The sequence below is a fragment of the Muntiacus reevesi genome, chromosome X (assembly GCF_963930625.1).
Source record: "Muntiacus reevesi chromosome X, mMunRee1.1, whole genome shotgun sequence".
Classification (NCBI taxonomy): domain Eukaryota; kingdom Metazoa; phylum Chordata; class Mammalia; order Artiodactyla; family Cervidae; genus Muntiacus; species Muntiacus reevesi.
Genome location: NC_089271.1, coordinates 67,696,318 through 67,720,394, shown reverse-complemented (window position 1 = coordinate 67,720,394; position 24,077 = coordinate 67,696,318). Strand labels below are relative to the sequence as shown.

The window sequence follows — 24,077 nt, the reverse complement described above, 5'->3', positions numbered from 1 at the left end:
TCAATATACGGTTATCTTTAATATCTGAAATTCTACCAGGTGAGCTACTCCAGGTGTGTTTTAATTTTTTTTTAAATTGTCTTTTTGTGTCCTGTTTACATGGTTGTTAGCTGTAGTTATTCACTTACAAGAGCTTCTCTGATAGCCCAGTTGGTAAAGAATCCGCCTGCAATGCAGAAGACCCCGGTTCAGTTTCTGGGTCAGGAAGATCTGCTGGAGAAGGGATAGTCTACCCACTGTAGTATTCTTGGGCTTCCCTTGTGGCTCAGGTGGTAAAGAATCTACCTGCAATACAGGAGACCTGGGTTTGATCCCTGGGTTGGGAAGATTCCCTGGAGAAGGGAAAGGCTACCCACTCCAGTGTTCTGGCCTGGAGATTTCCATAGACTGTGTAGTCCATGGGGTCGCAAAGAGTTAGACACTACTGAGCGACTTTCTTTTTTTTTTTTTTTTAATTTTATTTAGTTATTTTTTTTTTCAGTGGGTTTTGTCATACATTGATATGAATCAGCCATAGAGTTACACGTATTCCCCATCCCGATCCCCCCCTCCCACCTCCCTCTCCACCCGATTCCTCTGGGTCCTCCCAGTGCACCAGGCCCGAGCACTTGACTCATGCATCCCACCTGGGCTGGTGATCTGTTTCACCATAGATAATATACATGCTGTTCTTTCGAAACATCCCACCCTCACCTTCTCCCACAGAGTTCAAAAGTCTGTTCTGTACTTCTGTGTCTCTTTTTCTGTTTTGCATATAGGGTTATTGTTACCATCTTTCTAAATTCCATATATATGTGTTAGTATACTGTAATGTTCTTTATCTTTCTGGTTTACTTCACTCTGTATAATGGGCTCCAGTTTCATCCATCTCATTAGAACTGATTCAAATGAATTCTTTTTTAACGGCTGAGTAATATTCCATGGTGTATATGTACCACAGCTTCCTTATCCATTCGTCTGCTGATGGGCATCTAGGTTGCTTCCATGTCTTGGCTATTATAAACAGTGCTGCGATGAACATTGGGGTGCACGTGTCTCTTTCAGATCTGGTTTCCTCGGTGTGTATGCCCAGAAGTGGTATTGCTGGGTCATATGGCAGTTCTATTTCTAATTTTTTAAGAAATCTCCACACTGTTTTCCATAGTGGCTGTACTAGTTTGCATTTGCACCAACAGTGTAAGAGGGTTCCCTTTTCTCCACACCCTCTCCAGCATTTATTGCTTGTAGACTTTTGGATAGCAGCCATCCTGACTGGCGTGTAATGGTACCTCATTGTGGTTTTGATTTGCATTTCTCTGATAATGAGTGCTGTTGAGCATCTTTTCATGTGTTTGTTAGCCACCTGTATGTCTTCTTTGGAGAAATATCTGTTTAGATCTTTGGCCCATTTTTTGATTGTGTCATTTATTTTTCTGGAATTGAGCTTCAGGAGTTGCTTGTATATTTTTGAGATTAATCATTTGTCTGTTTCTTCATTTGCTATTATTTTTCCCAATCTGAGGGCTGTCTTTTCACCTTACTTATAGTTTCCTTTGTTGTGCAAAACATAAACATTCACTGACAACACTTATGACTGTGAGCAACTGTATCTTTCCCTCAGGTCATCCTGTTGAATTGAGCACTGCTGCTTATAAGCAGTAAAATTTGTGGCTTTCTAGTTATACCCTATTGGGTCAGGTGCTTCCGATGTTTCGTTCATGTTTGTTTTTGGCATACTGTGCTATGATTGCAGTTTCAGCTCCCTCTGTACAAGTAGATATTCCGTTTATTATTTTTCTTATCTACCCAGACTCATAAAGCTTATTAAACTGTATATTAATACCAAATAAGTAAATATTTATAAATCTGTGCAAAGTTGTGATAACTTAATAAATCAAGCATTTAGGTATTCAGAATTTTCAGATATTAAAGATAACTGTATATTGATAAATTGAATACATTTAGGTATTCTTCTTGGAACTTGTCCTTATGTGTTTAAGAACAGTTAATTCATTAGTTAAATAAATGTTTATGGGCATTGTGTCTGTTATGAATTAAGCTTCTTTTTCTGACACCTGCTGTTTTGTTTTTGTACAGCTTGTTTTCACTTACTTTCATCTCTTCTTTGACAGCTTTTTGATGTCTCCAAACCTTTTCTTCCAAAAATGCTTTCTAGGGAAAAAGAATAGGTACAATTTTGTTACCATTAAAAGGTCTTAGTGAGCCAGTTTGAATTCCTTCTTTTGTTACTCTTGTGGTTTTATTCTGAATCTAATTGTTTCCCTCTATTATGGCTAGCTAATGCCAGTATATAGTTGAGACCTTTCTAAAAACTTTTGTTCCTCATACTAATATAGTAGTAGTTTTCTAGTTTAATGGGGCTTAAAATATCAGGTTTGTGTTTTGAATTTGAGGCTATCTAGCCATGGCAGGAAGGCCACATTGCATATGTTAGCAGGATAGGAAAGCAGATTGACTGCTACTTTTACAGGCCTTTTTAATGGTATTTCTATAGCATTCATTTTAGAGAACTTTTGTTGTCATGATACATAGTTATCATGGTTATGTTTTTTAAATGACTTTTAAATTGTATTTATTGTAAAAATTATAAAGAGAAAAGTTAAAGAATTTCATAAATAAACAAGGTTTAAAGAAAAACTACATTGATTACTTCAGGAATTTTGACCCTTGAGAAAGAATTTTCTTTCCTTAAGAAAATTGGAGTTTTTCCCCCATACTGTAATTACTCCTCACATGGTGTGTTTTCAGATAATTCAATTCTTATCATTCTTCTTGACCATTTCGTACATTTTCACCTTTCTTTAATAATATGATCTTAAAATGGTGTATATGCTATTTGTGTTGCTCAGTCTGAAATGAAAAGATTAGTTGATGTGAAGATTATATCTGATTCAGTCTCTAAGCTGTGACTAGTCTTTTTTTAGCTTAGATAATCTTTTGTCTTTCAAGATTACCATTGGGTGTCCAGTATGAATTAACTGTGGTAATTTTGAAAGGTGGTATATTTCAGAATCCATATTGAAGCCTTCAGTTTTATTTTACTCTTGTGCAACAGTAATAAATTGGTTTAAAGTACTTTAAAAATATGCCTCAACCTCTGAAATGGTTGTTTGAATTGGCCTGTCCTTAAAAAAAGACATTATTTTCCAAACTTTATAGTTGATTATCTACACTGCAACTGAAAGGCATGTACTTATAGCCTAGTGGACTCATAATGCATGATTACACAACTTCAGAACCCATTTTGTTGAATGAAGTGGTGACATTTTATGCACTATTAAGCCAACTAGGATAATTTTCTTGCTCTTAGCCATAACTTCTCTGTGTCCTTATTGAAAAAGTTTTTGGGTGTGTTGTAGAAGGTTTTTGACAGGAAAGAGTGTTTCTAAAGATATATGGAAACAAGGCCTTTTTTCTGTTATTCCACCAAGAAAAATACAACAGATGAAACTTGTGAAATGGGAGAGTGGTTGAAATGTCCCAGTTTGTGTTATAGCACATTAAATTATTTTTATTTAGTAGTAGTTCAATTCGAAGCATGAATTTTGAAATTACAGCCTTATTCCATTTTTAAAAATACCCTACCAGTTATGAAAGCTCATATGTGTGACTATATATGTGTATAAAATAAAGCATTAAGAATTATACTCTCAGCATTTCCTGTCTTTGTAGTACAGTTTATTTAAACCAACTTAAGAAGGTAGTGTTGTTTTCAATAAATATGGACAGTTTTGCTTCTTTTACTATTTACTCCATAAACTGAATAAAAGAGACTAGAAAAATAGTATACTGAGCCTTGGATAAAATAACTATAATATAAAAACTCCCCTCTGTAATATGTTGTCCTGGGTTTATGTTGACAGTTTCCTCTGATTCTTTGCTGTGCAGATCTATTTGAAATTATCTAACTCTTCACTCTCAAAATGAATTACATTTTCTTCTTATTGTATGTGAACTACAGAAAATAAGAAAGCAAAAAGGAATATAAAAAATCATCAATGATTCCATCTACTCAAGTTTCTAATGTTAACACTTTAAGGGTATTGCTTTCCAGACCCACTTGTATGCATGTGTAAAACTCATGCACATATAACATTTTTTCCACTGAACATACATTTCGTACTATCTTTTTTTCACTTAACATGTTTCTGTTTCACTGTATATATTTCTGAATGGCTATATTTTGCTGTGTGCATTCACTGTGACTTATTTACATAATTCCCCATTGTGATCATTTAGTTTAAACCCAGTTTTTTCCCTATCAAAGCAGCGTGCAAATAAACATCCTTATAGCTAAATTTTCATGTCTTTGTTCAATAAATACTCACTGACTGCCTACTGTGTGTCAGCCATTGTATATAGTATTGAGTTACAACACTGAGCAGGAGGAGAAGAGGGTGACAAATGATGAGATGGTTGGGTGGCATCATCAAGTCAATGGACATGAGTTTGAGCAAACTCTGGGAGATAGTGAAGGACAGGGAAGCCTGGTGTGCTGCAGTCCATGGAATCACAAAAAGTCGGACCCAACTGAGCCACTGAACAACAGCAGTGAGCACAAAACACAAAGTTACTACACATGTGGAATTTGCATTCTAGCAGGAGAGCAGTTAATCAGGTAATCACATTGCTATATATATAGTTTATAACTGAAATGGATTCTCTGAAAGAAAAGGAATACTGTTCTGTGAGAGAATAGAGCCAAGGATCCTGACTGGGATTAAGGAAGAAGACCTCATTGAGGAAGTGCTGCGTGAGCTGGCAGTTTTAACTAGTTGGAAGGAGTTGAGGGCGAGTTGGTATTACAGAGAGAGAGAGAGATTATTCCAGACAAAGTGAAAGGTATTGTGCAAAGGCCCCATGGCAGGACAGATTATAGTCTATTTTGGGAGCTTGAAGAAAGGTATAATGTGGCATGAACAATGATATCAGTTGTATAAGATATGACTAAAGAGGTAGCTAGGGGCCAGGCCAAGCAGAGCCTTATAAGCCATGTTATGGACTTTGATCTTAATCCTAAGATTGATAGGATGCCATTGAAGAGTTTTAAACTGAGAACAATATTTTTTGCAGGCTGAACTAATTGGACAAGGAGCAGAGTAGATGGGAGATCAGTTAGGAGATTGTTGCAGTGGTTTGTGTGAGAAATGGTGATAGATTACGTTTGTGGTGGAAATAGAAAGAACAAGACAAATTCAAGAGATTTTCAGGAAGTAAGATTGATACAACTTGGAGAATATTCATATGTTTTTAAAGCATTAAGTTCCCAGAAGTGGAATTCTTGACATAAAGGGCAGAATTATTTTCAAAGCTTAATGGCAGATATCAAATTCCTTTGCAGAAAGATTATTTCAGTGCACTCTCCCATTAACAGTTATTAGAGTACCTATTTCCATACACTTTTACCAACAATGAACATTAACTTACTTTTCTTTTTTAATATGTTTTCGAGAAATTGAGTAGATACTTCAAGTTTTAAAATGGGGATTATTTCACCAACTAAAATAATATAGTAGTTTGAGAGTGCACACACACTGATCTTATTTTGGCTTTGGAAAGTGTGATTTTGATTAATATTCTGTTTCCAAATGCTGAAACTAAAATAAAAAGATTTATTAATGGGAATGTTGCCTTGGGAACTTGGGAAAAAGAAAAATGTACAGTAGATTTAAGTCAGATTAAGTATGACTTGAAACATATGGTTTTGTTGAATTTTTTAAATAATCCTAACCCAACTTCTGTTCTATATAGTCAATCCCAAGACTCGTACTTTACTAAACACTGTATTGTAACTTTGCTCTATCATGAGTTTGGACTTAGGGTTCCAAAATATTTTATATAAACATACAGATAAAGAGTGTGTGTATGTATGTATGTGTGTGTGTGTGTATAAGATTTTGACCACGAAGATGAAAATATAGAAATATTTCTTAAATTTTACATAATATTTTGATAGCTTAGTAGATAAGAAGTAAATGTACAGTACATGAATAACTTTTTGGCAATATGAGGATGGCTATAGCTGAAAGTAAGAAATAAAGAGAAATAAGTAACTTTTGAAAATCTGTTGAATTAGTTTCAGTTTAAAGGATATTGACCTTAGATTCAGAATAAAAGTTATATTTGTAATGTTTTTTGTATTTTCCTCAAATATTTATATAATTCTACATTACTAAACTATACTTATATTTGAATGACGTGTTATACTCTCTGCTTTGTTCTCTCTTCCAACAGTTAAAAGATGTTGATACTCGGAAAATCATAAAAGCAATGCTCTCTTATGTATGGCCCAAAGACAGACCAGATCTACGAGCTAGAGTTGCCATTTCCTTGGGATTTTTAGGTGGAGCAAAGGTAAGAATAAGAAGAATTATGTTTTGTTTATTGCTATAGCTATGAAATACCATGACATTTTCTAATAATGAAACTCAGACTGATATAAGCCACATTTGGAGTAGTATTTTCAACATTTAGGACCCTAATTTATGTAACTCTTCTGTGCAGTCAGCAGAAAATTATATGCTAATGTCTGACTTATCTATGGATCAGACTTGTAACAGCCTCATTTTAATGGAATTCACTCCTGAAACCACTGTAAGACGCAAGATCATTGGATGTAGCAAAGCAAAAGAAACTATAAAAGAAACTCATTAGAGTCCTTTGGCTCTTACTGATACATATTTATGGTAAGCTTAGTTCTTAGTTCCTAGTAAATTGAGAAGAGGATGAAGACATTTTAGGTACATTGATAGTCATAAGTAATAAACAGCAGTGTGACATGAAGGGGGGGGAAAGGAAAAAAAATAGAAAAACTTTAAAAAAAGGCCAAAAAGCCGGGCATTTTGGTACAAGACCTTGATGCAAGGAATGATCGAGGGCAGGAGGGGAAGGGGAAAACAGAGAATGAGATGGTTGCATGGCATCACCAACTCAATGGACATAAGTTTGAGCAAACTCCAGGAGATGGTGAAGGACAGGGAAGCCTGGCATGCTACAGTCCATGGGGTCGCAAAGAGTTAGACAAGACTTAGCGAATAAACAACAACAAGCCACCTCAATTCATCACTGTGCAGTAACACATTTTAATAAGGCAAAGTTAAGATAATGACTGGGTTTTTAAGAAAAACTCTCTCAATTAATTCAGATTTTAAACTCAGTGAAGTCTATTATCTTTAGGTACAATAATAGTCATTTGTTGTTCAGTCTCTGATTCGTGTCTGAGTCTTTACGACCCCATGACTGCAGCATGCCAGGCTTCCACGTCCTTCCACTGAGTTGGTGATGCCATCCAACCATCTCACCCTCTGTGGTCCCCTTCTCCTCCTGCCTTCAATCTTTTCCAGCTTCACTGTCTTTGCTAATGAGTCAGCTCTTCGCAGCAGATGGTCAAAGTATTGGAGCTTCAGCATCAATTCTTTCAATGAATATTCAAGGTTCATTTCCTTTAGGATAGACTGATTTGATCTCCCTGCAGTCCACGGAATCCAAGTCTTCTCTAGCACAATAGTTTAAAAGCATCGGTTCTTTGGCCTCTGGCCTTCTTTATGGTTCAACTCTCACAACCGTACATGACTACTGGAAAAACCATAGCTTTGACTAGACGGACCTATGTCAGCAAAGTAATGTCTCTGCTGTTTAATACGCTGTCTAGGTTTCTCATAGCTTTTCTTCCAGGGAGCAAGTGTCTTTTAATTTCATGGCTGCAGTCACCATCTGCAGTGATTTTGGATCCCCCCCAAAATAAAGTATCTCACTGTTTCCATTGTTTCCCCATCTATTTGCCATGAAGTGGTAGGACCAGAGACCATAATCTTAGTTGTTGTTGTTTTTTTTTTTTATAATGTTAGTTTTTTGAGTGTTTAGTTTTAAACCAACTTCTTCACTCTCCTCTATTACTTTCATCAAGAGGCTCTTTAGTTCTTCTTCACTTTCTACCATAAGGGTGGTGTCATCTGCATTTCTGAAGTTATTGATATTTCTCTCAGCAATCTTGATTCCAGTTTGTGCTTCATCCAGCCTGGCATTTTGCATGATGTACTCTGCATATAAGTTAAATAAGCAGGGTGACAATATACAGCCTTGACGTACCCCTTTCCCAATTTTGAACCAGTCTGTTGTTCCAGGTCTGGTTCTAACTGTTGCTTCTTGACCTGCATACCAGTTTCTCAGGAGGCAGTTAAGGTGGTCTGGTATTCCCATCTCTTTAAGAATTTTCCACCATTTGTTCTGATCCACAGAGTCAGAGGCTTTAGTGTAGTCAGTGAAGCAGAAGTAGATGTTTTCTAGAATTCCCCTGCTTTTTCTATAATCCAGTGGATGTTGGCAATTTGAACTCTGGTTCCTCTGTCGTTTATAAATCTACCTTGAACATATGGAATTTCTCGGTTCATGTACTGTTGAAGCCTCACTTGGAGAGTTTTGAGCATTACTTTGCTAGCATGTGAAATTACTGCAGTTGTGTGGTAGTTTGAACATTCTTTGACATTGCCTTTCTTTGGGATTGGGATGAATACTGACTTCTTCTAGTCCTATGGCTGCTGCTACATTTTCCAAATTTGCTGGCGTATTGAGTGTAGCACTTTCACAGCATCACCTGGATTTTGGATTTTAAATAGCTCAGCTTGAATTCCATCACCTCCACTAGCTTTGTTCATGGTGATGCTTCCTAAGGCCCACTTGATTTTGTACTCCAGGATATCTGGCTCTAGGTGAGTGATCACACCATCATGGTTATCTTGGTCATTAAGATCTTTTTTGTATAGTTCTTCTATGTAATCTTGCCACCTCTTAATATCTTCTGCTTCTTCATTCAGATGGGTATATCTTTCCTTTCTCCTTTGCCTTTTGCTTCTCTTCTTTTCTCAGCTATTTGTAGGGCCTCCTCAGACAACCATTTTGCCTATTTGCATTTTTTTTTCTTGGGAATGGTTTTGATAAGTGCCTCCTGTACAATGCCATGAATCTCCATCCATAGTTCTTCAGGCACTCTGAATATCAGATCTAATCCCTTGAATCTATTTGTCACTTCTACTATATAATTGTAAGGGATTTGATTTAGGTCATACCTGAATGGCCTGGTGGTTTTCCCTACTTTCTTCAATTTAGGTCTGAGTTTGGCAATAAGGAGCTCATGATCTGAGCCGCAGTCAGCTCCTGGTCTTGTTTTTGCTGACTGTATAGAGCTTCTCCATCTTTGGCTGCAAAGAATATAATCAATCCGATTTTGGTATTCACCATCTGATGATGCCCATGTGTAGAGTCATCTCTTGTGTTGTTGGAAGAGGTTGTTTGCAGTGACCAGTGTGTTCTCTTGGCAAAACTCTGTTAGCTTTTGCCCTGCTTCGTTTTGTACTCCAGGGCCAAGTTTGCCTGTTACTCCAGGTATCTCTTGACTTCCTGCTTTTGCATTCCAGTCCCCTATGATGAAAAGGACATCTTTTTTGGGTGTTAGTTCTAGAAAGTCTTGTAGGTCTTCATAGAACTGTTCAAGTTCAACTTCTTCGGCATTAGTAGTTTGGGCATAGACTTGAATTACCGTGATATTGAATGGTTTGCCTTGGAAACCAACAGAGATCATTCTGTCAGCTTTGACATTGCACCTTTGACCTTTGTTTATGGTGATTTTACTTTTTCCTTAACTTTGTTCTTCCATGTCCCAAATTGTACCTTTGGATGTTAAAATTAAATGATTTCAATTCCCTAATGATATACAAGTCTCTGTGAAAATTTAGGAGTTTAGCAGATTATTTATATATATAACTTCAAGTTTTTCATCTAGGAAAGAAAAAAGTTTTGTGAAAATAAGTTCCTTTATTTCTCTTGAACTTAAATTCATGAATACTTTGTAGTTATTTCATATTCATTTGTCATATGGTTATAATTTAGTAAAAATAACTAGTTTCTTAATATGAAAGTTCATATTGAGTCACTTTTTATGAAATACAATATCATCTAGCTTTATTTTTAGATAATTCCAGCCCCTAAGGGAGCTGGATGTAGTGTGACGTGTGATACTGGCTTTATTTTTAGTATACATGCAATAAAATATACTCTGTTTGATTTACAGATCTATGATTTTTACCAGGTATATATTTGTATAATTACTGTCACAGCATGGCCCAGAAAAGTGTTATCATTCCAAAAAATCTCCTTTTTGCAACCCATTTGTAGATATATCCTCTTTAGACCCCTAACTGCCAGTTATCACTCATTTGTTCTCTATCACTGTAGTTCTGTCATTTTGAGAATACCATATAAATAGAAAGATAAAATATATAAGCTTTTGAGTTGGTTTCTCTAATTCAGTGTAATGTCTTTGTCATTCATGCAAGTTGCTGATTCTATCACTAGTTTATTCTCTTTTATTAATGAACAGTATCCCATAGTTTGGATATACTTGAGTTTATTGATCCATTTACCTGCTGACAGACATTTTGTTTCTTTCCACACTCTTGGCAATTATAACTAGAGTTGCTGTAAACACTCAAGTACAGGTGTTTGTGTGAATCTGAGTTTTCATTTCTCCAGTATAAATACCTAGGAGTGGAATTGCTTGGTTATGGTAAGTGTATTTTTAACTCTATAAGAAACTGCCAGGTTAATTTCTAAAGTGGCTGTTTGTCTTTCCATTAGCAATATATGAGAGTTTCAGTTGCTTCACTTCTTTTTATTGTGCATGCATGCTAAGTTGCTTCAGTCGTGTTCAACTCTTTGCAACCCTTTGGACTGTAGCCCCTCAGGCTGTTCTGTCCCTTGGGTTCTCTAAGCAAGAAAACTGGATTTGGTTGCCATGCCCTCCTCCAGGACATCCTCCAGACCCAGGGATTGAAAGACTCATGTCTCCTGCATTGGCAGGGGGTTCGTTACCACTGGCACCACCTGGGATGTTGTTCCTTAGGTTGGTGCAAAAGTAACTGTGGTTTTTGCATTGTTGAAATTTACCTTTGATATTGGAATACATTCTTAAATAAATGTGGTTATGTTATACATCATATTAATGCACATCTCTCACTTTATGTTTTTTGCTGATAACTTATTACTTGCTGTTTATTTTATATTTACTTTAAACTATGGAAATGATGTTAGACAAAAATCAAATTCAAGTGATTTTCTTATTCAAGTTCACAATGGGTTGTAAAGCAGTGGAGAGAACTCAAAGCATGAGCAATGCATTTGGCCCAGGAACACCTAATGAATGTACAGTACAGTGGTGGTTCAAGAAGTTTTTGCAAAGGAAACAAGAGCCTTGAAGATGAGGAGCATAGTGGCTGGCCATTGAAAATTGACAGTGACCAGTTGAAAGCAGTCATTGAAGCTGATCCTCTTACAACTACATGAGAAGTTGCTGAAGAACTCAGTGTCAACCATTCTGCAGTTGTTTGGCATTTGAAGCAAATTGGAAAGGTGAAAAAGCTCAATAAGTGGATGCTTCACGAGCTAATAAAAAAAAAAAGTTGTCATTTTGCGTGTCGTCTTCTCTTATTCTGTGTAACAGCAGTGAACCATATCTTGATCAGATTTTGACACGTGATGAAAAGTGAATTTTATATGACAACTGATGATGACCAGCTCAGCGGTTGAACCAAGAAACAGCTCCAAAGCATTTCCCAATGCCAAACTTGCACCAAAATGAGGTCATGGTCATTGTTTGGTGTTCTGCTGCTAGTCTGATCCACTGCAGCTTTCTGAGTTCTGACAAAACTATTACATCTGAGAAGTATGCTCAGCAAATCAGTGAGATGCACCAAAAACTGCAATGCCTGCAGCCAGCATTGGTCAACAGAAAGAGCCCAGGTCTTCTCCATGACAATGTCTGGCTGCACGTTGCACAACCAGTGCTTCAAAGTTTGAATGAATTTGGTTATGAAGTTTTGCCTCATCCATCATATTCACCTGACCTCTCATCAACTGATTACCACTTTTTCAAGTATCTTGACACCATTTTTGCAGGGAAAATGATTCCACAACCAGCAGGCGCAGAAAATACTTTCTAAAAAGTTTGTTGAAACCTGAAGCACAGATTTTTATGGTATAAGAATAAACAAACTAACTCCTCATTGGCAAAAATGTATTGATTGTAATGGTTCTTATTTTGATTAATAAAGATGTATTTGAGCCTAGTTATAATGATTTAAAGTTCATGGTCTAAAACCACGATTACATTTGCACAAACCTAGTACTACCCTTAGTATCATCAGGCATAGTGCTTTCTTGTGGTTTTAATATACATTTCCCTAATGGCTAATGATGTTGAATAGCTTTGCTTGTGCTTTGTTGCCATCCATATGTCCACTTTGATGAAGTGTCTGTGCAAATGTTTTGCCCATTTTTATTTGGACTGTTGAGTTTAGTGAGTTATTTATATATTCTGTATGAGACCTTTCTCAGATATATAATTTGCAAATATTTTCTCCCAGTGTATAGCTTGTTTTTCAGTTCCCTTAATAGTATCTTATATAGAATAAATGTTTTAAATTTTAATAGGTTTCAGTTCATCATTTTTTTCCTTATGGATTATGCTTTGGTTGTTATGCTAAGAACTGTTTGCCTAACTTAAGGTCATTAAGATTTTTCCCTGTGTTTTCATCTAAAAGTTATATTTACATTTAGATCTATGTTCCATTTTGCATTAATTATTGTTTTGCATTTAAATGAAGTTTGATGGTTTTGTCTGGTTGTTCCTACATGAAGGCTCTCCTCTCCCCATTGAATTTTCTTTGTTTCCTATTGCTGCTATAACAGCTTTTCAAAAATTTAATACTTAGGCAATACAAATTTATTGTCTTATGTTTCTAAAGGTCAGGAGTCCAAAATTAGATTTCACTGGATCAAAATAAAGACATTTAGCAGGATTGTGCTCCCTCCGAGTCTCTTGGGAGAGGATCAGTTTCCTTGCCTTTTCCAGCTTCTGGGCTTCCCTGATAGCTCAGTTGGTAAAGAATCCACCTGCAATGCAGAAGACCCCCATTCAATTCCTGGGTTGGGAAGATCTGCTGGAGAAGGAATAGGCTACCCACTTGAGTATTCTTGGGGCTTCCTTTGTGGCTCAACTGGAAAAGAATCCGCTGCAGTGTGGGAGACCTGGTTTTGATCCCTGGGTTGGGAAGATCCCCTGGAGAAGGGAAAGGCTACCCACTCCAGTATTCTGACCTGGAGAATTCCTTGAACTGTATAGTCCATGGTGTCCCAGAATTGGACACGACTGAGCGACTTTCACTTTCACTTCCAGCATCTAGGAGTCACCTGCATCGTTTGGCTTGAGGCCCCTTCCTCCATCTTAAAGCTAGCAGCATCTTCAGTCTTCTTGACTCTCAACTCTTGGATTCTATAGTCATATTGTTTTTTTCTTTACTTTGGCCCTCCTACTTCCCACTTGTAAGGACCTTTTTGATTATATTTGGCCCACCTAGATAATCCATAATACTCTCCCCAGCTCATATTCTTTAGTTAAGTCACATCTGCAAAGTCCATTTTACCATGTAAGGTAGCATCTTTTAGGTTCTGGATATTAGTACATGGAGATATTTAGGGAGCCATTATTCTTTCTCAGATAGATAGATAGTTGTATGTCATCATTTTCTGAATTCTGTTTCTTTGATCTATGTGTCTCTCCATTCATCACCACCACAATGCCTTCCATACTGTAGTTTTATAGTTCATCTTAAAGAGAGGTAGTAAGGTTCTTCTGATTTTTTTCCCCAAAATTATTTTGACTTTTCTAGTTTCTTTTCTTCAATCATTGCTACAAACAAGCTGGATGGGACTTTTAAATGGATTTTTAATAAATCTCTAGAGCAGTTGGGGAAAATTGATGCCCCCTACTATGTTGATTCTTACAGTTGATGAACACAGTATGTCTCCCCATTTATTTAGATCTTCTGTAATTTATTTCATATGCATTTGTAGCTTTCAACATATAGATACTGTACATATTTGATTAGATCAGTGGTTCCAATTGGGGTGATTTTGCCCTTCAAGGGTACATTTGGCAGTATCTAGGGCTTCCCTGGTAGCTCAGACAATAAAGAAACTGCCTGCAGTGCAGGAGACCCAGGTTCAGTCCTGGGTCAGGAAGATCCCCTGGAGAAGGGAATGGCAACCCACACCAGTGTTCTTGCCTGGAGAATTCCATGAACAGAGGGGCCTGGCAGGCTACAGTCCATGGGTCACAAAGAGTTGGACACAATGACTGAAACTTTAACACTTTAGAGGGATTTTATTGGTCACATTTGCACAGTGCTGGGGAGTGCTACTAGCTTGTGGTCAGTAGAGGTTAGACACTAAACATCCTGAAGTACACAGAACAGCCCCTCCTATAAGAAAAAATTATCTATCGAAACATCCCACCCTTGCCTTCTCCCACAGAGTCCAAAAGTCTGTTCTGTACATCTGTGTCTCTTTTTCTGTTTTGCATATAGGGTTATCATTACTATCTTTCTAAAGTATGACAAAACCCACTACAATATTGTAAAGTAATTAGCCTCCAACTAATAAAAATAAATGAAAAAAAATAAAAAAATAACCCCCCCCCAAAAAAAAATTATCTAAATGTCAGTAGTGCTGAAGGTTGAGAACCCCTGGGTTTATACTTAAGAATTTGTTTTTGTGGCGGGGGGTGTTGTAAATTTTTAAAAATTTTGGTTTCCAGTTGTTCATTGCTTGTTTATTGATACATTGATAATTGTTCATTTATATTGCTCATTATAATGTTAATTGTATTGGTAATTACTGATGTATTCAGAGTTTGGGCTACCATTTTATTTTTGAGAGCTGACCCGAGTTGAGTTTGTTTATCTTAATTTATTTATTTTTAATTGGAGAATAATTGCTTTACAATATTAAGTTGGTTTCTGCCATATATCAACATGAATCAACTATAGGCGTATGTATGTCCCCTTCCTCTTAAACCTCCCTCCCACACCCCACTCCATCCTCCCTCCACCCGCCCCCCCCCCCCCCCCGCCCAAGTAGTCAGAGAGCCCCAGATTTGAACTGCTTCCTTGGGAACAGGGAATTCCCTCCAGCTATCTGTTTTACATGTGGTAATACATATGCTGCTCTTTCTATTTGTCTCACCCTCTCCTTCCCCCACTGTGTCCACAAATCTTTTCTCTATGTCTGCATCTCTGTTACTCCCCTGCAAATAGGTTCATCAGTACCATTTTTCTAGATTCTATATATATGTATTAATACATGATATTTGTTTTTCTCTTTTTGAATTACTTCACTCTGTAAAATAGGCTCTAGGTTCATCCACCTCATTAGGACTGACTCAAATGTGTTCCTTTTTGTGGCTTAGTAATATTCCATTGCATATATGTACCATGACTTCTTTATTCATTCATCTGTCGATGAACAACTAGGTTCCTTCCATGTCCTAGCTATTGAAAATAGTGGTCTTCCATTTTATTATTTGTTTTCTGCTAGTTGTCTCTTTATTTTGTTGCTTTGTTTCACCTTTCCTACCATATTTTGCATTTTTTGAACAGGTTTTGCTATCCCATTTTATCTATTGTGCCTTTTGGTCTATTTCTTTGTATAAGTTTTTAGTAGTTGCTCTAGGAATTATAATATACTTTTCACAATCTACTTAGAATCAGTACATTATCACTTCAAGTGAAATGTAAAAAACCTTACCACCCTCTAAGACCCCCTTTATGTTTACAAATGTGGGAGGCATGAGTCAAGTGCTCGGGCCTGTTGGGCTGGGAAGATCCAGAGGAATCGGGTGGAGAGGGAGGTGGGATGGGAGACCGGGATGGGTAATTCGTGTAACTCTATGGCTGATTCACATCAATGTATAACAAAACCCACTGAAAAATAAAAAAATTAAAAAAAAAAAAAAAAGAATTCACTTGAATTCAAAAAAAAAAAAAAAAAACAAATCATTTTATGTGTTACATCTGCATACATTGAAAACCCTGTCAGTCAGTGTTTTAATTTTTGCTTTAAACCATCAAATGTATTTTATAGAACTTAAGAATATGCTACTATATTTGCTTAGATATTTACCATTTCTGTTACTTTTCCTTCAATCCTAATGTTCTGGGATTCATACTGCTTCTATTAGCATTTCCCATGAGTATGTAGTCTGCTGTTAATGAATTCTTATTAGTTTTCTTTACTCTGAGAATGTGTTGCTATTCCCTTCATTTCTGAAGGCTAATTTGTGGTGATAGGATTTTGGTTGACAGTTCTTTTTACCACTTGAAAAATGCCACTTCCTGCTAGCCTCCCTGGAAATCTTCTGTCTTCAAATTGTTTTTCTCTTATACTTAATGTATTATTTGTGTCTAGCTCTTTTAGTAGTTTTTTGTCTTTAACTTTTAGAAGTTTAATGTTGATGTGTCTAATTGTGGATTTCTTTGGATTTATCCCTATTTGTGGTTGCTCAGCTTCTTGAATTCTTGGGTTTGTTTTTGCCAAATTAGAGGAGTTTTTGTTTCTTTGAATACATTTTCCAGTTTCACAATTTTTCTCTTATTCTTCTGGCACTCTGAAAAGGAATGCTAGCTCTTTTCTTATGGCCCCTTAGGTTTCTGGGTCTTGCTTACTGGCTTTTTTTAAAGTCTATTTTCTCTCGGTTGTTCATATTTGGTAATTTCTATTGTTCTATCTTCAAGTTTGCATATTCTTTCCTTTGTTCTCTTCATTCTGCCATGGATCTCATCCATTCAGGTTTTTTTACTTCAGTTATATTTTTCAGTTTCAGATTTTTCATTTGCTTCTTTTATCTCTATTTGCTGAGACATTCTATCTTTGTTGATTTAAGCATGTTTATAAATGTTCCTTGAAGTACTTTTATGATAGCTACTTTGAAATTCTAGTCAGGTAGTTCTAATATTTCTGTCTATTGCATTTTCTTATTCACGTTGCTATCTTAGGCATTCTTGGGATGATGAGTGATTTTTTTATTGAAACCTAGGCATTTGGGGTACTATGAGACTGAATCTCATTTAAATCTTTCTGTTTAGCAGGCCTCTCATGGCACTGCTCTGCAAATGGGTTTGAAAGTCCTGGTTCTTACCTTGGCCTCCATTGTTTCCTAGGGAAAGGGACTCCTTATGACTCTAGGTGGGGTAGGAATTCAGGTGCCTCAGTAGGATGAAAGACAAGCTATGTACAGGAAGAAAATATTTATAAATCACATAACCAACAGAGGGCTCTATCTAGAATATAAAGAATTCCTAAAATTCATTAGCAAAAAACAATCTGAACAAAGAATGTACAAAAGACACAAACATATTTTATCAGAGAGGATATATGAACTGCAGAGAGTACATGCAAAGATGTTCAACATCTTTGCTGTTATGGAAACGCAAATTAAAACCACAATGAAATATCACTATACACCTATTAAAATAGTTTAAAATTTTTTAAAAAATTGTGATGATACCAAATGTTGGTGAGGATGCACAGGAATTGGATCATTCATACTTTAAAGGTAGTAATATAAAGTGGTACTAGCCACTTTGAAAGAGTATGGCAGTGTGTTAAAAAGTTCAGTGTAGGCTTGCCGTATGACTTAGCAATTACCCACTTGGGCATTTATCACAGAGAAATGAAAACATATGACCACCTGTATGAAAATGTTCATAACATCTTTATTTATAATAGCCCCAAACTAGAAGCAACCATAATATCCTTAAGATGTGAGTGAGTGGTTGAATAAATTCTGCTACATCCATGGACTAGTACTCAGCAGTAAAAAGAGATGAGCTATTGATAGATGCATCATCTTTGATGAAGGAATATAAATAAGTAGCATAAGGAAGTTCTTTTGTGGTGATGGTACGGTTCTGTGTCTTTATTGTTGTGATGATTACATGGATCTGAACATGGGACAAAATTGCATAGAACCATATAGATAACACATACAAACCACACATACACTAATACACATTTTAAAATGATGAAAACTGAATGAGTTCTATAGCCTAGTTAACAGTAATGTGCCAATGTACATTTTTGGTTTTGATATTGAACTACAGCTATATAATAGATGCCATCATTAGGAGATGCTGGGTGAAGGGTTATGAGTCTCTGTACTACTTCTTCAACTTCCTGTCAGCCTGTAATTATTTCAAAATGAAAAGTTAAAAAAACACAGTTGTCTGAGATGATTTAAGTCTAGTTCTGCTGAAGGCAGAATATTAGGGGGAAATCAATATTTGCCACCACCACCACCCCCAGTCCCAGAATCCACCTGCCAAAGGAGACCTGAGAAACGTGGATTTGATCCCTGGGTCAGGAAAACCCCCAGAGTAGGAAATGGCAATCCACTCCAGTATTCCTGCCTGGAAAATTCCATGGACAGAGGAGCCTGCAGGCTACAGCCCATGGGGCCACAAAGAGTCAGATATGACAGAGCAACTGAACACATCCTCAAAATATCACATTATCAGTGGAAACCACATGTAATGGTATACTAATGGTCTAAATGTAGATAACATCTACATGTAATCTTTTTCATTTCTTTGGTGTTTTTCCTTTTCTTTTAAAAATTACTTTTATTAGGAAACTGACAGTAATCAATAGTTATCATTACAGGTAGTGTATGTTCTTAGCACTGTGCTAACTGCAGACAGATGACATTCACATTCTTTATATGCTTATAAGGATGCTCCCAATTTGACCAAATGCAAATATGTTTTCAAAAAAATAAAATTGCACAATTTTCTTGGTGATACATTAGTTTCAGTGACGATTTACTCTAAGTATGGCAAAGATATAATGGGCTATGCATTGTGAGAATTGCATGCTAGCTGTAACTATCACTTTTTCTTGCACTCAAAAGTGTGGTGGTGTTTTAGTTACTAAGTCATGACTGATTCTTACAACTCCATGAACTTTAGCCTGCCAGGCTCCTCTGTCCATTTGATTTCTCTGGCAAGAATGCTGGAGTAGGTTGCCATTTTCTTCTCCAGGGGAAGTTCCTGACCCAGAGATTGAACCATGTCTCCTGCATTGCAGGCAGATTCTTTATCATTGAGCCACCAAAGAGTCCCTGGTATACTGGAATGCAAGTGAGGGGATTTAGCCTTATTATACAGAAAACCTGGAATCTGTTCAAATTTATTTAAATTACTTGTGCAGATTTATTTAAATACTTTTCATCTGTTACCAGCTGTAACTGGTTTAAGCATTACACTTAAGAGTATCCATTTAGGGTGGTGGTGGTGGTGGATTAGTCATTGAGTCGTATCCGACTCTTGCGACCCCATGGACTGTAGCCTGCCAGGCTCCTCTGTCCGTGGGATTCTCCAGGCAAGAATACTGGAGTAGGTTGCCATTTCCTTCTCCATTCATTTTAGGGTACAAAAGTAATTAAATACTATTGGCCCTGCTGTATAAGCTGCTGATATGCTTATGGTATACTGCAAAAAATTCTGAATTTCAGAGTGGACCTGGATTTTAATTCCAGCCCCGCTGCTTACTAAACAAGTCATTAAAAATCATAGAACCTGAGTTTTCTCAATTTTAGAGGTAATACCCATTTCATTCAGCTCTCACCTTTGTGATAGGTACCTAGGCACCATTGCTGACTTGTATAGCTATTTTTACAAAATGTTTGTTGCAAAAGGTTTCCATTGAGTTATCCATACACATGCACCTGGAGATAAAGTGAGTGATAAATATATAAAAAAAATTATAAATGCTGTGCTTTAAACTATAAAAAAAGAAAGGTCAGAAAATAGAAAGTGCCAAAAGGGCTGAAGATTTTAGAAAAGGTGTCATGATGGGAATGAGATTCAAAGTGGATTTTGAAGAACAAAGTGGAGAGGTAAATTGAGCAGGGAGACCATTTCAAGTAGAAGCAAAATGCCTAAGAATATATGATTATATGGGAGTCAGAATTTAGAAATTTTTATGTTACTTGAAACCAACTGTTTATTAGATTATATTTGGGAAGTTATAAATCTTAAAGTTTTAAGCAATTTTTTTCCATAGCATTGAATTTTTAAAATATTCCAACATCTGCTGTCTATTTTAATGATATTAAATGTTACAGTACCTACTTGGTTGCTAAGGCACTTTTATACATTTGACATCTTGATTGGTAAGGTTTACGTAGTTCTTGTCAGTTGTAACTAATCTTAGGTTTATTGACCATATTCTTTCTGTTTATCAAAGATGAATGATATAATAATGGAACTAACAAGAACTGGGATTTCATTGTTTTTGTTAAGTCTTATAAAATTGTTTTCACATTATTAATGTATATGAATTTAATTTCTTCAAAGAAAATGGTCAGCTTTACCAACTTCCTTTTTCTAAATGATGGTTAGTGTTTTTAACAGTATATAACTTTATAGAAAATTTGAAATATGAGTGATTGACTAACTTATCTTGAATATATGAAAGCATTGTACCCCTAATTTTTTTTTTTTTGGTATATTCTCATGGAGAAATAGATTGGTGTTTGAAAATTTAGTTTGGTATTCGTTGGGTTTTGTTTTATATGGTATTGGAGCAAAGGGATTTTTTCTGGGGCAAATATATCTATCAGTGTTGTTTCTTTTTCCCCTGCCAGTGGTGAATGAATCAGCCACAGATACTTATAATTTATCTGCTTTTGAGATCCTTTTTGCTGTGTAATTTCAGTTTTACCATTGTTTTGGTGAATAAATAATTTTACACATATTTATTGAATACCTTCTACCTACAAAACATTGTACTCACCTTCTACCTACAAAGCATTGTACTCAATGTAAGTGGGACAGAAAGAGGAATATGATATAGACTGTCAAGAATCTGGTAGAAAAGAAAAATATATACACAAATAACTATAACATAAGGTAATTTGCTGTATATGCCATGAGCTCTGTAGGATTTTAGATAACAAAGAAAGCATTTTTGAGTGGATGATCAGGGGTGATTTCATGGAGGTGGGAGCATTTGACTAATGCACATAGCTTGTAAATGAATATTAACATGACAGTCAGTGTGAGGTAGGAATCCTAAAATGACGGCTCTCCCACTGCCAAAGATTTTATCTTTATAAACTGGGAAAAATGATTCCATGGTAAATGGTTAATATCTAAACATTCCTATAAATGCTAGTTTAAGGTAAATATTTGTACTTTTGTAAAAAATATAATTTGTATATGATGGATAATTGCTACTTTTATGTTTTTAGGCCATGAATATTGTGGTTCCCTTCATGTTTAAATATGCTGTAGACAGCCTCAACCAGATGTCGGGAAACATGCTGAACCTGAGTGATGCACCAAATACAGTTGCAACCATGGCAACAGCAGTTCTGATTGGCTGTATGTGTGGTTCTTTAATCTGTCTACAGGTGTTGACTTTCTTCAAGAGGGTTTCATCATACTTGAGCATATGACCTTTTACCACAAACACAACTTAGCATTTTGGATATTTGTGTTATGTGCAATTTTTTTTGATAGGTGATTTTTAAATGTTCTTTGTATGATATACTTTCCAAAAATTATATAATAAAAGTTTCCAAGTTCTAGAAAGCAATAACATGAAATAAGATATTAAATTCATAACAACCACTTCTAATAGACTCCCTATAAGATATCTTTTTAGTAAGACTATATTTATATTCTTGCTGTTGTTGTTAGCTTTTAAACAGAAAATGGCTAAATAATGATATATGTGTATTAATATGTTTTTAAATTATATTCAGTAGCCATGACACTGATCTGCAATTTATAAAGAATATAATGCTTTATGTCCCCATGCCATAGAAAAGATACTCTGTGAGATTCAGAACTGAGTTGGAGCATGCTTAGTCAAAGCACTTGGATTTTTCAGGATATCAATTTTATCATTTGTTTCTTGGGAGAATTGAATTAGATCTTAAAACCTCAACAGATACTGTGCATTTATCTATAATAAGACCTTATGGGCTCAGTTCAGTTGAGTTCAGTTGCTCAGTCATGTCTGACTCTTTGCTACCCTGTGGACTGCAGCACTCCAGGCCTCCCTGTCCATCACCAACTCCCAGAACCTACTCAAACTCATGTCCATTGAGTCAGTGATGCCATCCAACCATCTCATCCTCTGTCGTCCCTTTCTCCTCCTTCCTGCAATCTTTCCCAGTATCAGGATCTTTGGGGTTGCTATTTAGTAAAAGTATTTACTTGGAAAAAATCTTTCAACATCTAGAACCTTATGGGGGTAAATAACAATGAAAGATTTTCATAGTGGTGGAAATTATTACTCACTAAGCTAGATGTTTTCTAGGTTTCTTTTAGTGTAAGTATTCTGTGATATGCTCATTCATTGTAAAAACATTTTCTGAGCCCTTGCCATTTTTTGCACTGCAACAATTCTAATGTTTTTGCACCCCATTCTTTCTTGAATGTATTGTTAGATGGTGTATCAAGAGCGGGAGCTGCCTTTTTTAATGAAGTTCGAAATGCAGTATTTGGCAAGGTAGCCCAAAATTCAATCCGAAGAATTGCCAAAAATGTCTTTCTCCATCTTCACAACCTGGATCTGGCTTTCCACCTGAGCAGACAGACAGGAGCTTTATCAAAGGCTATTGACAGAGGGACAAGGGGTATTAGTTTTGTCCTGAGTGCTTTAGTATTTAATCTTCTTCCCATCGTGTTTGAGGTGACTCTTGTCAGTGGTGTTTTGGTAAGTAAAACATTTTTCATGACAACTTTTTATCATACATTCTGGTTAGTAGATGTTTAGTACTTGAAGCTTTTGTACTGTTGCATGCTGATGATTTTAAAGCAAAATTCCATGATGCCGGAAGGATTATGCAGTTTATTATTTTGCCATAAGCTTCAAGGGACTGTATCTAAAGTCTTTTATCATGTTGTTGTTGTAAAGAGTTGTTCAGTTCTACACGTAGATCAGTCATTTAGCTAATGCTTGCAGTTTTTTTGTTGTTAGCAGACATTATGGTATATGACTTTGGACTCGTATGCTCAGATTATCTAGGTTTCTTGCTATTCACAATTCATACCATTTTAGGCATAATGATTCACCATTTCATATTTTATAATAAAAGTATGTGTATAACTTAAAGTTGGTTTTCTAAGGTATTTGTTTTCTTACTTAGTTTTCCATATATACAACTTTATACCAACATATTTTTAATTAGAATCTTTGAGGTTTGTTATTATATATTATAAACTATTTGACAGGAATAATGACTAAGCTCATTTATTTTTTTTTTTCTTTGCCTTTTCCAGTATTATAGATGTGGTGCCCAGTTTGCATTGGTGACCCTTGGGACACTTGGTGCATACACAGCATTCACAGTTGCCATCACACAGTGGAGGTAAGGTATTCCCCAGAGGTCAGTCAAGGTGAAGAAATTAGTTATGCTTCTATAGCAGACATTCCATACCTATGTACATCTTTGTCTTACAGAACTAAATTTAGAATAGAAATGAACAAAGCAGATAATGATGCAGGCAATGCTGCCATAGACTCGCTGCTGAATTATGAAACTGTGAAGGTAATATGTTTAATTTGACTTTTTCTTCCTTTCACACTGCACTAAGATTTGTTCTGCCATTTAATATTATAGGTGCTGTAAGTTAGAGCTGCAGATTAGGATAGGATCTCTTGGTATGATGAAATAATAGTACTTTATTGTTTTTCTTTTATTTAGGAATTGCCCTTTCTTTCTACTTCATTTTTTGTAGAACTTTACCTTCTAAATTAATTTATAAGTGGTATAAATAATTTATAAGTGATAGTATAGTTAGCATTTGATTCAGAATGCACACTGAGATTTGACTCTCTATCCTTCATAGTGCCTAGCATAGTGCTTTTCACTAATTCTTTCATTTATTTGTTCATTTTTCCATTTAACAAATATTACTGAATGCCTCTTGTATGCAAAGCACTATGCTAAGTCTTGTAATGAGGAGGGCAGTAAAATCAGTGATTGCTGTTTAATTCTTGCCCTCCCAGAATTTGCTAAGCATTGGGAGAGTTAAAGTATGCAAGTGATGACACAAAAAGGCATAATGTGGTGGGGGCAATGAAATTGTGAATTCAGAGAGTCTCAGGGGATCAAGGGAAGGCTTTGTGAAGGAAGTCCCTTGACAGCTTTTATAGATCTGGATTTAAATTAACTA

At 35.9% G+C, this 24,077-nt stretch overlaps 1 protein-coding gene across 1 annotated transcript in view; it reads left to right on the top strand.

The window, feature by feature from the left end:
* Positions 1 to 24,077, top strand: part of ABCB7 (ATP binding cassette subfamily B member 7) — a 143,167-nt gene that overhangs the window by 93,238 nt on the left and 25,852 nt on the right. Inside the window, exons 4-8 of the mRNA XM_065915787.1 lie at positions 6,235 to 6,354; positions 21,140 to 21,272; positions 22,346 to 22,614; positions 23,181 to 23,269; positions 23,362 to 23,449. Of these exons, the coding sequence (XP_065771859.1) occupies positions 6,235 to 6,354; positions 21,140 to 21,272; positions 22,346 to 22,614; positions 23,181 to 23,269; positions 23,362 to 23,449 (699 nt within the window). The remainder of the gene's footprint in view (positions 1 to 6,234; positions 6,355 to 21,139; positions 21,273 to 22,345; positions 22,615 to 23,180; positions 23,270 to 23,361; positions 23,450 to 24,077) is intronic.